Raw genomic sequence first — 12,513 nt, forward strand, 5'->3', positions numbered from 1 at the left:
AACTTCTATTTTAAGGGAATCTGTGCAAATCTCAGTCATCTATCCATAGAAAGCAGATAATCTAGCCACACAAATCAAAATTGATTTGTTGGTCAGGGAATTCCCAGACTTCTCAGGCACTGGTTCAGTAATTCTCAACTAGCATGCTGTGGCACCCTGTGAAATCTTTCCAAGGGTGCCATGAGTTACCATGCAATATTAGGTGCAAACACCTATACATAATTCATAAGATAAACCCAGAGATTTCAAATAGGAATCCATAGTGTCAAAAACATTCTGACATGTTGTGGTCTTTCTAAGATCTTTACAACATAAGAATTACTCTATTATTTTCCTCTATCAAGAAAACAAATGGGAGCTAGGAGCTGGCATGTTTTGAGGGGCACCTTTAGTCTAACAAGTTTGAGAACCTCAGTACTACTTGGTGTTCCAGACTTCTGTGACTGATGCTCTTGACTCCTCATCCCTTCATGTTAAGCCTATATATAGGTTTTGGTGCTCTGGTACTCTTCTCCTATAGGCCCTCTAACCCGGTAAAAACTGTTGGAATAATAAGGGTGGGTGATAATGTACAGGGTGTTGTATGGATGGTCTTGGACAGCAGCTTGTGCCTCAAAAGATTGCCAGCTACTGATTTCTGATATCAGTCATGCTTATTAGTTCAGATTATAAACTCATGTATTAAACACTGTGCTTTAGGCCCCAAATTAGATAGCTTAGCAAAAAAAAAAGTTAAAAGGTAAGATTTTTGTGGTTCATTTTTTTGGAAGTAGAACAACCACATTTGTGTCACGGTATAAATGCTTGCCTGGAAGTAGTGAAACTTGAGTGAGTGGGTGAGTCTGAGGACCCAGAAATGATCCTAATTAGTGCAAATGGAACTGCCTAGTGTAGTTTTGCTGTCCAAATAGGGGGAAACACCAAAACAACTGGCAGACAGAAGTAGATTCAAATACTATTCATTGTTTTAATGATCCAGACTGAGGTTGAGCAAGGATCTCAACTCCTGTTGGAGTTCCTCTGGAGACAGTGGAGTTTGTAATGGTACCCTAGAAAGAGCATCAACTGTTTGTATCTCTTTTCCCAGGATATGTACTATATTGTAAGTGAATTTCAGTATTCTGAGTTATCATATTAAGGTTCTAATTGAAAATATATTGTTATAATGACCATAGATACAATATGTCTGTAATACAGTGTTACTTAAACATACTGCTCACGTCATGTTTAAGAGTTATATAATTTTGCCTTGTCTGTAAATCTTGGCTGTAAATCTACCTGGATGTTTGCATGATCCCCTGCAAAGTGAAACTACTGAATTCTACCACAACTCTGCCCTACTTCCCTCTCTGGAAACCAATGTAATATCCACAGGGCACATTATAAGAGAGGGAATATTGTTTAAGATCCTAAAGCCTAAATGCACACAGATGATTTCCTAGACCCAGCAATGCAGTTGCCTGAAGGCTGGGTTCCTTTGCATCATATTCTGACTGTATTATCAGCCCATACTGTCAGAGCATTTGGGTTTGACAGAAAGAGTGGGTGGAGGTTATAGAACTTTTGAAGGAGTGCATTTAATATATTCCTTTTGTAAATCTTCTACCAATTTAATAGATTGCCAGTGGGATCATCTGTGAGACAGCCACTTATTTCAATTAGCAAAAAACAGCCCCATCCACCACAGCCCACACTATAAATGGCAAAAATCAAGTTAACTAGACTGAAGTCAGCAACAAAAACCTCATGTCTTTCAGCCCTTATGCAAGTAGCAGCAAGCATGCAGTCCTCACACCTGCAGTGGCCACACCATCCCATGCAGTGGCCACCATGCTACAGCACAGCTTGCACTACAGGCTTGCACCTGTAGCTTGCATCTGTCAACAAATGCTGTTATTACTTATGGTAATTTCCCAGTAACTACAGTTCTCAAATAGAATCAGGTATATTTTCCTTTGGCCATAAAAGTCCTACATACCAGAATGCATCCCAGAATGTTCTCCACATAGTTCATTAATCTCTTTTTTCCTTTCTCTGTCAGTGGGGTAATAATGTAGACTCCAGTGACTCACTGATTGTCTCGCTGACTTTTCTGTGCCTTCTTTAATTATCCTTTGCCTTTTGGGAGGGACCTCTCCCTTCTTTCCATTCAACAGACCTTGCCAGAAGTCTGCTCTGAGCAGGATGAGATGGATTTCCTGATGGAGGCACTGATAATAAGGTACATTTCAATGTTTTAGTGTCACCAGAAGCATGTAAATTAGTGTATATAGCTATAACATTACTTGGCTGGCTGTGGAAACGTCCATCAGTAATTAGCTCACCAGTTCAGATCTATTCCTGACTGATAATAGCTGCAAGTCACTACGTTCAATGGTGTTTCAGTTGTCTATGAGTTTCATAGATTTCATAGATGTTAGGGCTGAAAGGGACCTTGAAGATCATCAAGTCCAGCCCCCTGCCCTAGGGGCAGGAAGTCATCTAGGGTCAAACGACCCCAGCAAGATAAGCATCCAGGCGTTTCTTGAATGAGTCCAGAGTAGGTGCTTGCACCACATCTGGAAGGAGTCTACTCCAGGTCTTGAGGGCTCAGACAGTAAAGACATTTTTTCTTATGTCCAGCCTAAAATGGTCTTGTAGGAGGTTATGACCATTGGTCCTTGTTTTTTCTTGGGGCGCTCTGGTGAACAGATGTTCTGCCAGATCCTGATGAACACCCCTTGTGTACTTATAGGCAGCTACCGGGTCCCCCGTGGTCTCAGTCCAATTTCTGATGGACAGTTGTCCACTTCAGACATAGTATCCTTGTGGTCATGGTAACAAAGCCTAAAGTCACTTCTCCAATGGTCGTACAGTAATAACTTCTCTAAATTCATTTAACAATGTGTTACATATATAGTATTTTTCCTGTCAAAGAATCCCAGAGGCAAGGGGCTTTTTATGCCATTTTTATTGGATCAGCTCTTTCCTGGATCATCATAGCTACACAAATACTCCAATCCCACTACAACAGGAAGAATCCCACTGTACTTTTCCATGTAGGAGTAAGTTCCCATAGTCTTATTCAAGCAAACTCACATTGATTAAATGGAATACAGTATGTATCATAAAAGAGCTGGAGCTTTGGCCATATAGCCATGCAGCACTTCTGAAATAATACACAGCATGCTAGAGAAGGGTTTTTCAGCCACAGATTTAAGGACAGACTCCTACTAGGATGAAAAATGCTATGGGAACTTTAGGGAAAATGCTAACTTTAGGATGAAAAGTGCTAACTTTAGGATGAAAAATGCTATGGGAACTCAACTTTAGATTGAGTTGGCTCCTAAATAGCTTCCCAGAGAGAGGAAGTGCACAGATCCCCCATTGTGCCCTTCATGCAGCAGCCAACCAAGGGTGCAGTCCCTATGTTCCCCTTACTACAGGGATTTCTCCCTGCTAACAGGTTCTGCAGCATTAGCCAGTCCAAAGGTTCAGGTCTCTGCCTGTCCTTTGCATTGGACTGTGTCATAGGGCGGGGTCCTAGGAGCGGCCGTGATCTCTCCTAGCACCCTCTACCGTGCCAAGTTGGTGTCAATGCACCCTCACCATCTTGCCCACCACGTCTTTGATGTAAGTAGTGTTAAGAGAGGCTGCCTTTTTGTCCTCTTTGACACGGTACCCCTGATGTATCCAAGTCTGTGCTCCGTCTTAGATGACCCCGTGCACTAGAGCCTTAGGGGCCACATGTGGCTCCAGCCACCCCTGTATCACGCCCCAAGCCTCGCAGACATACCGGACATGGTCTTGTCAGTTCTCCCCTTGGTGCCCTCACGGATGCCCCCTGGCTTGTCTCAATCACTTGCGCCCTCACGGACATGCACTGGGGCCTTATCCGCAACCGTGCCCACACTGGGGCTCCTTGCAATTGGGGCTCAGGTGGCTGTAGCCGTACCTGGCCCCGAATCCCCTCCTTGGGTCTTACAGCGAGTGCCCTCTGGGGCTTCTCACAATTGGGGCTCAGGTGGTTGTAGCCGTGCCTGGCCCCTGAATCCCCTCCTCGGGCCTAAAAGTTCCTGTGGGGCTCAGGCAGCCTCGGCCTTACCTGGCCCCCAATCCTCTGCGCCCCTTCTCAGGGCTGGGGTCAGTGCACCCCTGAATGTTGTACCCTGTCTGGCACCGGAGTCCCCACACTACCGTGGAGCCCCTATGAGGCCTCCTCCAACCCCTATTAGCCTCACCTGGTCCTCCGGTCTTATAAAACTACGGACAGAAAAACTCAAGCTCCTGGGCTACAACATAAACTCTAAGCCAACTGACTAACCATCCCTACTAGGGCTTTCTCCACCCAGTATCCTCAAGCAGAAGCTGCTCAGGCCATCAGGCTTTTCTACTCTGCTTACCCCAGCAGAGCTCCTTCTTCCTCGGCTGCTAGCGGGGAACTGCCTCTCTGGCCTCAGCCTGGATCATTTATATAGGTCAGGCCCTGCCCCCTTCTGGTCAGCTGACCAAACTGTGGGTGCCCCGGCAACCAGCACCTGTACCTCTTTATAGGAGCAGGGCACCAAAGTGCCCTGCGACACACCTCCCCCCTTAAGTTCAAGGCTCACTGGGAGCTGGGCACGGAAGTGTCCTGCGACAGACTGAAGAGTCGGGGAACTCTTACCAGGTGATGCAGTGAGTTTACGAGGGAGGTCCAGGAGTTATGGGGAAGCTCCTTCCCACTCTCAATGAAGGTCAGTTCTCCCAGGATAAATCTGACCTCTGATCTCTCTGGAGAGCAGACTGGATAGTCATTTGGAAAGTCTGATCTGAAAGCTCCTCTGACAGTGAACTCTGAGGTATATAATTTTTCTGTCTAGGAAGGATGAAAAACTGAGTCATGACCATAATTCCATGTATTTTAGATATATCAGATCTGGAGGTTATAGCATTTAAATCAATTGCACCAGACAGAGCATCTGGAAGACCTCCTCACACCTCTTTCATGGAAAACAGGAACTTTTCTGGAGAGAAATGCTTTTTGCCAAAGCATTGCAAATATCATCTGGATGGACCCAAGACAACATTTTGTACTGGCTCCTGATTAGCAGACTATTTTAAAAGGTGTTGATGCCTTCAACCCACCTCCTAAGGAGGCAGAAACATACAAAAGGCAAGGGTTTTCTGTGACACCTTTTACAGGACCAACTGCATTGTTGGGAGAGCTGTTAGACAAGCTTTTGGGCACCAATTACAGTAATTACAGTGCTCAGTTAATTGAGTCTGCTGGCGCATGGTAATTACTGTGCTCCAGCACCCTCCAGCATCTCATGTATCAGCATCCCTGCACTTAAAAATGGCAGCAGGGGCACTTTATCTATAGCTCGGTCAATGAGGGGACACTGATACACGCAATGCTCCAGGTGCTTTAATTAGAGTGGGTCTCGGAGCTGCTCTAATCAAGCACCTCCCCCCTGCCCACACACACACACGCACACACTCCTGGAGCACATGTATGAATGCCCCAAGTGCCCCTTCCTTAGGAAGTGGATCCAAAAAAAGATATCACAAAAAGTCTTTGTACTATCCCAGACCAACATAAAGTAACTACAGTAGATGTGCATGGAGGAAAGAGCCTGCTGAATTTGGTAGCTTTTGTTATCTTTTCTCAGTTTCTGAAGAAGTTTGTACTGTACTGAATCTCTTTGGATTTCTTGTGATTACAGACAACCATGTTCTGGCCTTTGCTTCAGCTGAAGTTGGGACTTGTTCTGGCAGGGTGTTTTGGATCCAGAGTCTACTTAGTCTAAATCCTTAAAGTTTAGGAGAGGGAACTATGTAAAAGATTTTAGCTCATCTCCAGTATTGTCTCCTCCTTTCTTTGTTGCTTTTTGCAGTAAGTTCAACCACCAAAACATAGTGCGGTGCATTGGTGTGAGCCTGCAGACGTTGCCTCGCTTCATTCTGCTGGAGCTCATGGCTGGTGGAGACATGAAGAGCTTCCTTCGGCAGAATCGACCACATGTGGTTAGCCATCCTTGCCTTCCTGTTTATGCCTGTTTTTACTGGGGCATTTTACTAAAAATAAGGGTATTGGAGCACACATGGCTGAGAATAAGTATGACTTGTTTCTCAACTTTAAGAAACTGAGTTAATTGATTCCTTAGCACATATTCCAAGGGATCCATGTTACTAATGACAAAGGAGAAATTGAGTGGAGAATGTGTTCTTTTCAACTCCACTGGTCTCTGTGTGGGGCGTCTGGAAAACAGCATAGGAAAATGTGCAAGAGGGTAAAACTTTTGTGGGTGATATTCTTTACTGGAGCAGTTGTGTGATTGAACTAGACTTAGACTTAGACACTCCTGAATGCAATGCCTCCTACTTCAGATCACTTTGAGACGGATGAATTGCATTTGTCTAAGTCAATCCCAACCACGCAGCTGGTCCAGTAAAAGATATCACCCACAAAAAGTCTTGCCTCTCCCATATTTCCTGGATCATCATGAGTACAGCATTACTTCAACACATAGGAGAATATATTATTTATCATGTCAGCTTCCTGGTTTACATAATAACTGCTGTGGCATGTGTAAAGCTAAAATTGCAGTGATACTTATTAATGAGAAAATGTTATATTGGATTCTCAGCTGGTGTCAGTCAGTATATTCTGTTGACTTTGATGGAGCTGTGTCAGTTGACATCAGCAGAAGATCTGGGCCTCTAGGTACCAGTATTACTGATTTAAATAACTGTTGCAACTAAATTATCAAATATAATTTGTTCTTTCTTTTTGGGAATTGTTCAAGAACCAATCCTGATTTCTACAAATATATTTATTACTGGCCAGTCTTCAGTGAATAGTTCGAATGGGTAGTTTTCAATGTACTGGTGGATTTCAGTTGTTTGCTATGGTTTGTCCTAGCTACCTAAATTATATATTGTTTCTGTTCCCAAATTGCTGACTGAAGGAGAGGAGGCCTGGTCTGTGCATATTTTTGTACTGTTATAATGATTTAAATTAGAACTCCGAATTTTTGATGCGATGACCATACTGTGAAAACTGTATTAGTATAAAGGTGCCTTACTGTTCCTCTTCTTTTACTGAATAAACTGCACTATGTGAAGTACATGTATACCACTATACATGTCTGCGCTAAGAGGGTCACACAGCATTAACTGTTTCACTGTCATAAAGTCATACAACTTTTGTGAACAAGCAAAACAAAAAGCATAACTAATGACAAAAAACTGGGGTGAATAAGTACAGTTGTTTGCACCCAAAAAATAATATTGATGTGAAGAACAGGCATTCCCAAACATGAGTGAACACAAACCTGTTAGAAACAATGTTAGCTGATAGCAACTAAAAAGGACGTGAGTTTAGTCAAACTAAACAGCCCCTCAGAAAACAAAGAAATGTTCCTGAGTGCCCTTTCTGCAACATCAAGCAGCTTCAATCACTGTTAATGTATCTCACCATAAGTGTCTATGGCCACAGTAAAAATGAAACTCCATCAGCCTACTAACAGAGGGACCTCCAGAACAGGATAGAACAATGTAGCCAGAGGTCTCTTCCTGCCTATACCTTACTTGCTCAATTTCTGTTTCACCTCGATAAGCTACTTGTTTATAACTCTAACTTTCAGTGGCAAACATCCAAGAGCTCTGCACAATCAAGAAATGACTCATTTCACCAGTAAAAACAACCCCGAACAGCTGAAGTAAAAATTATGTGGTTTGAGGCTATGAAATGACCAAGGAAGCAGCATCCTGAAGCACAATAAAATTAATGAGAGAGATTTTACTTGACATCTCCAGGAATTTCACTGAGCTTGGTGTTGTAATTTCTCTCCTCCCTTCTCCTAAGCACTTATCATAACAACTTCTTTGAAAACACACCAAGGAATTTTCCCCAGAAATGATTGCAAGAGAATAAGTAGGACTTGCTGAGAAAAAGCACAGCTTTTGTGTGTGCTGGGCTAGCATCTGCTTTGTGACAATAACTTATTCAGCAAATCATTACATGATTGCTTAAATGGAATATGCATGGTTATTGCAACAGAAGCAGTGCCCATCAATCTGAACCGGAAAACCCAAGAGAGCTATAGTCTGCATGTCTAGCATCTTAAATAAAGAATTCCTTTTGTTGTGTTATACCTGAATCAGCCTGTGGCTCTGGCATATAGAAATTCATTCACTCATCATAACTCTCTCTCTCAGTTCCTTCAAAATGTAGGATGACATGTTTTTTTTTAAAAGCTCTCTTATTTTTTTGCTGTGTGACCCCCTTACAGCCCTAAACTCATTCTTTGGAAGGCCTCTAGTCATTTCCCAGTGCTTTCAAGAACTCTTTTGATGTTTATTTTCATACAGCTTGCCACCACTAGAGAGCTGTTCTTGTTCAACCCCATTGGTAGAAGCTTTTGCTACTGTATCCAGAGTGGGCCACTCACTGACAGTCACTAGGGGTGTGTACAGAAGTTGCTTTTTCACCACTTAAAGTGCATTATTGCTCTGACTTAACAGAAGTGCACAGCTTTACAGCACTTTCAAATGGGTACAGAACTTGCAAATGAGGTATTACATTTGAAAAGCTGTATTTTACAGCACTTTAGCAACCTACAGTGCTTTAAATATCTTCTGTATGCTGATCAAATTTCTGACCAGTGGAGAAGACCCAAGAAGCTGTGAAGCACCCTCTTCCTCCTAGCCTGGAAAGTGCAGGGGCTCAGAGGCCCCTTACCCCCACCAAGCACTGCACTGCTGTCTTGTTTAAGACCACTATAACTTTATAGTGCTGTAAAAATGCTCTAAATGACAGTGTTGTAAAACATCCATGGAACTTTTCTGTATGCACCCTCTGTCACTCACTCCCAGCTGGTAGGATTCAACAGATTCACTCCACCTGTCTGGAGAACTATATACTTTAAGTAGAAGCACAGTCTTTTCCTTGCTCTTTTCTTTGGCACATCTTCTGCCCTTTGCTCCTGCCAACATTTCCTTCTTTCACTGCTTCCCTGTGTGTCTCTCACTCTCCCTTCCTTCTCTCCCCAGCTATTTGTCATTCCATCCGGCCTTTCTTTTCTTCCCATCTATGTCTGTTCCTCTCTTCTTCGATGACTGGAGGCATTGAAAGGCTTCTTTTTAGCTTAGAGATAAAACAACTGAATAATGATAAAGCCCTATAAAACAATAACTTGGGTGGAGAAAGTAAACAGGGATTTACTGTTTTCTATCTCTCACACTATCAGAATTAGGGGACACAAAGAAATTATAGAAAAGCAATTAAAAAACAAAAACAGGGTGTTCTTTTGCAAACAACATGTAATTAGCTTGTGGAGTTTACTGCCACAACGTGTAAAGCCTGACAATTTAAATAGGTTCAAAAGAGGATTGCACAAATTCATGGAGGATAAGTCCATCTTTGGGTATTAATCAGTATAGTTATAGGCACAAGCTCCAAATTGGGATTTTCTAGGTCTCTAAAAGGTATAAGCTCTAAGGGAAGATCAATGTGGATAGGCTCTTCATAAATATTTTTTCCCTTAAGATCCTCTATATACCACAGAATAATTGGCTGGCCAAACCCATATTCTGACCCACTATGAAATTTCTTATCTTCTCCAGAACCAGCCATCCACTTTGACAATGCAAGACCTGTTGAACATTGCCAGAGACATTGCCTGTGGCTGCAGATACCTGGAAGAGAATCATTTCATCCACAGGTGAGAAAAGACAGCCTGTTCTCGTGCAAAGGTTTCAGGGACTTGGTTAAGCTTGTTCTAAGTTCCACAGTTTACTTTTACAAGGGATAGCCCAGACATGTTCTTCAATTTGGATCCATGCTGTTTTACCATCTCCAACACAGACTTGAAGTCTCAAAATCCTTAAGCTCAGTTGAAGCCAGAGGATTTCAACAAGTGTCACGTTAAAAACATGCAGGGACCTAAATGGCTTATAATTCTGAGATGGTATATTTTTTGAGGCAAAACCATAGATAGGTTGAACTCAGTTCCATATTCTCTCAAAACATTTGTGATTCTTACAAATGCCATCTGATAAAAATGGTCTGAATATCATGGAAGTCAAAAGCAAGCAATTTTTACTTTAAAGGGATCGTGGGAGACAATTAAGGTATACTACTGTCATGTCTTTAACAGGCAACTGCCTATGGAAGCTGTCAATCAAGAGCATAATACCCTAATGACAATATAATTCTGGAGAGACGCTGTAATCCCTGAATATAGCAGATCTAGTGACTACATGTCAACAGGAATTATGATAGCCCTTTTATACTTTCAAGAAAATGTGTGAACTCAGCTGCTGTGTAAAGAATGATAAAGTACAACATGATGGAAAGAGATTTTCCGAGGCAAAGATGGTAGTTTGGTACCTAAATGCCATTGATTATCAATAGGAATTAGGCTTCCTGCTGTCCTGTATACTTTTAAAGTTTCCCCCTTGGCTGTGAGCTTGTCCATCAGGGTAGCTCAGTGCTGGGCACTTTTATTTTATGTACACTTGAGGAGATACTCCCTATGGCTCACAAGATGGCAGTGTTGCTCTACACAAAACTGCAAGACAACAGCAATAACTTCTTTCTTTCCTAACTTGACTGTGTTGATTTATTGGTTGTATTTATAGAAGTATCAGCACAGAATAGCCCCATTGGCTAGGGAAGGAGAGGGTAGGGATATTTGGAGAGTTAAGGGGATACAGGCAGCATGGCCTAAGGTTAAAGTAGTGAAGAGGGAGCGAGTTAGAAAACTTGGGTTTCCATTCTTGTGCTGTTACTGACCTGCTGTGTGATTTAAGGCAGGTGCCTCTGTGTTTTTATAATCAGGATAATACTATTTATCCACATTTTATAATGTGTTTAGGTTTATTATGAATAGCCCTTAAAAATTCCCAGTTGGCTGGCAGAATCTCAGGCTTCTGGCTAAGAGGTAGATTCAGTTAATGGCACAGGACTAATTTCTCCTGTTGCCTTCAGAGTTTAAAAGTGTACTCTGGACCCAGCTCAAATCAGTAGAAGGAACTGAGGAACTCCCAGAGGGTGGAGTAGGCTCTGATTTACCATATGTGCAGCTTGAAGTTATGCAGGTAGACAAAGCAGGCTCTGCAGAGATAGGCAGAACAGAGTATTCACCCACATGCATGCATGCACACATTGAGCAAACAGGCAAAAACAGGCAAGGGTGGGGAGAGATTGGAGGAAATGGAAGAAGTGAGGCAGACAGTGATCCAGCAGAGAGCTGTGTGATTATTATGGTCTATGCTTTCCTCTGCTCAGTGTTATAGGAGGGAGTGTGATCTTGTGATCTGAGCAAAGAGCAAGACATTTTTTACTAGTTCTTCTGCTGACTTAGCATATGGCCTCAGTTAAGTCACGTCACTTCCCTGGTTTTCAGTGTCATTCCCAGTAACAGGATATAACAAAAGATAATATGAATCAGAGTACTCTAAGATCCTCTAATGAAGGGTGCTGTAAATCATTATTTATCATTGTTCACAAAAATTACATCTATAGCTTCTTCTCACTGTGAATATTTCTAAATCAAATTTTTACTTATGCATACATTTAAAAGGACATTGAGAACTTGAGAATGGCCATCCTGCCACATAACTGACAGAGCAACATAGTGACCTGGCTCTGTGTGACCTATGGGGAGAATTGTAGAAGCCCAGGCCTATCCCTGGGTCCATCTGGGAACTAAATAGTAGGGCTGTGCGAAACAGCACTGTTTCGTTTCAACTTCCATTTTGCCATTTTGACAGGACAGCATTTTGTTTTGAGTATCCTTTCATTTCGAAAGCACTGTTCCATTTTGTTTCATCAAAACTGTTTCGCTGTTTTGATGCTGCTTTGACGTTTCACCCATAGGCTATAATGGGGAAGCACAAACCTTCCTATAACTTGTCATTTCGTGCCTGATTTTGATGACACTTGCAAGGATGGTAGCCCCTTGTGAGGGCATGAAGTCTGCCAAATTTCAAGGGGATAGGTGCAGAGGTTTCTGGGACACTGCACCTCAAAGTCTTGAAAGCAAAACTCATGTCACTTGTAAGTGTGAAGGCACAGCAGTGTGAAAACTGCAGGGATGGTAGCCCTTGCTGAGACCATGAAGCCTGCCAGCTTTCAAGGAGATAGGTGGAGGGGTTTCTGGGAAATTGCACCTCAAACTGCTGACAAGCAAAAGTCATGACATGTGACTTTGTGTGTGTGTGTTAAGGTGCATCCTCACTGGTGCTGCGGCCTCTATATAACATGTTAGTGTGCCGCAATGAGGTCTCCTCCTCCCCTACAACCTCAGTCTGGTCTACCACTTTAAATGACAACAGGTATAACGTAGTGAGCAGCAGCACAGTAGCACCAGCATCACCTCAGGCAGCCAAAGTGTGACAAAGCCTTTCTTTCCTCTCCTCCAGGAGCTTCTTTTCCAGCATGTGTGCTAAGACATACCCTCACTGTGTCCTTCTTCTTCCCTTTCCCCCTCCCTCTCCTTACTTTCTGTTTGCCTGCAGCCAAACCCAGCTTCAGCTTCTGCC

General features: G+C 42.8%; 1 protein-coding gene across 1 annotated transcript in view; it reads left to right on the plus strand.

The window, feature by feature from the left end:
* LTK (leukocyte receptor tyrosine kinase) overlaps nt 1-12,513 on the plus strand; it is a 177,915-nt gene that overhangs the window by 135,713 nt on the left and 29,689 nt on the right. Inside the window, exons 22-24 of the mRNA XM_090033393.1 lie at nt 2,157-2,221; nt 5,859-5,988; nt 9,592-9,689. Of these exons, the coding sequence (XP_089889519.1) occupies nt 2,157-2,221; nt 5,859-5,988; nt 9,592-9,689 (293 nt within the window). The remainder of the gene's footprint in view (nt 1-2,156; nt 2,222-5,858; nt 5,989-9,591; nt 9,690-12,513) is intronic.

The sequence above is a fragment of the Crocodylus siamensis genome, chromosome 2 (genome assembly GCF_052110815.1).
Source record: "Crocodylus siamensis isolate JL-2025a chromosome 2, ASM5211081v1, whole genome shotgun sequence".
Taxonomy (NCBI): Eukaryota; Metazoa; Chordata; order Crocodylia; family Crocodylidae; genus Crocodylus; species Crocodylus siamensis.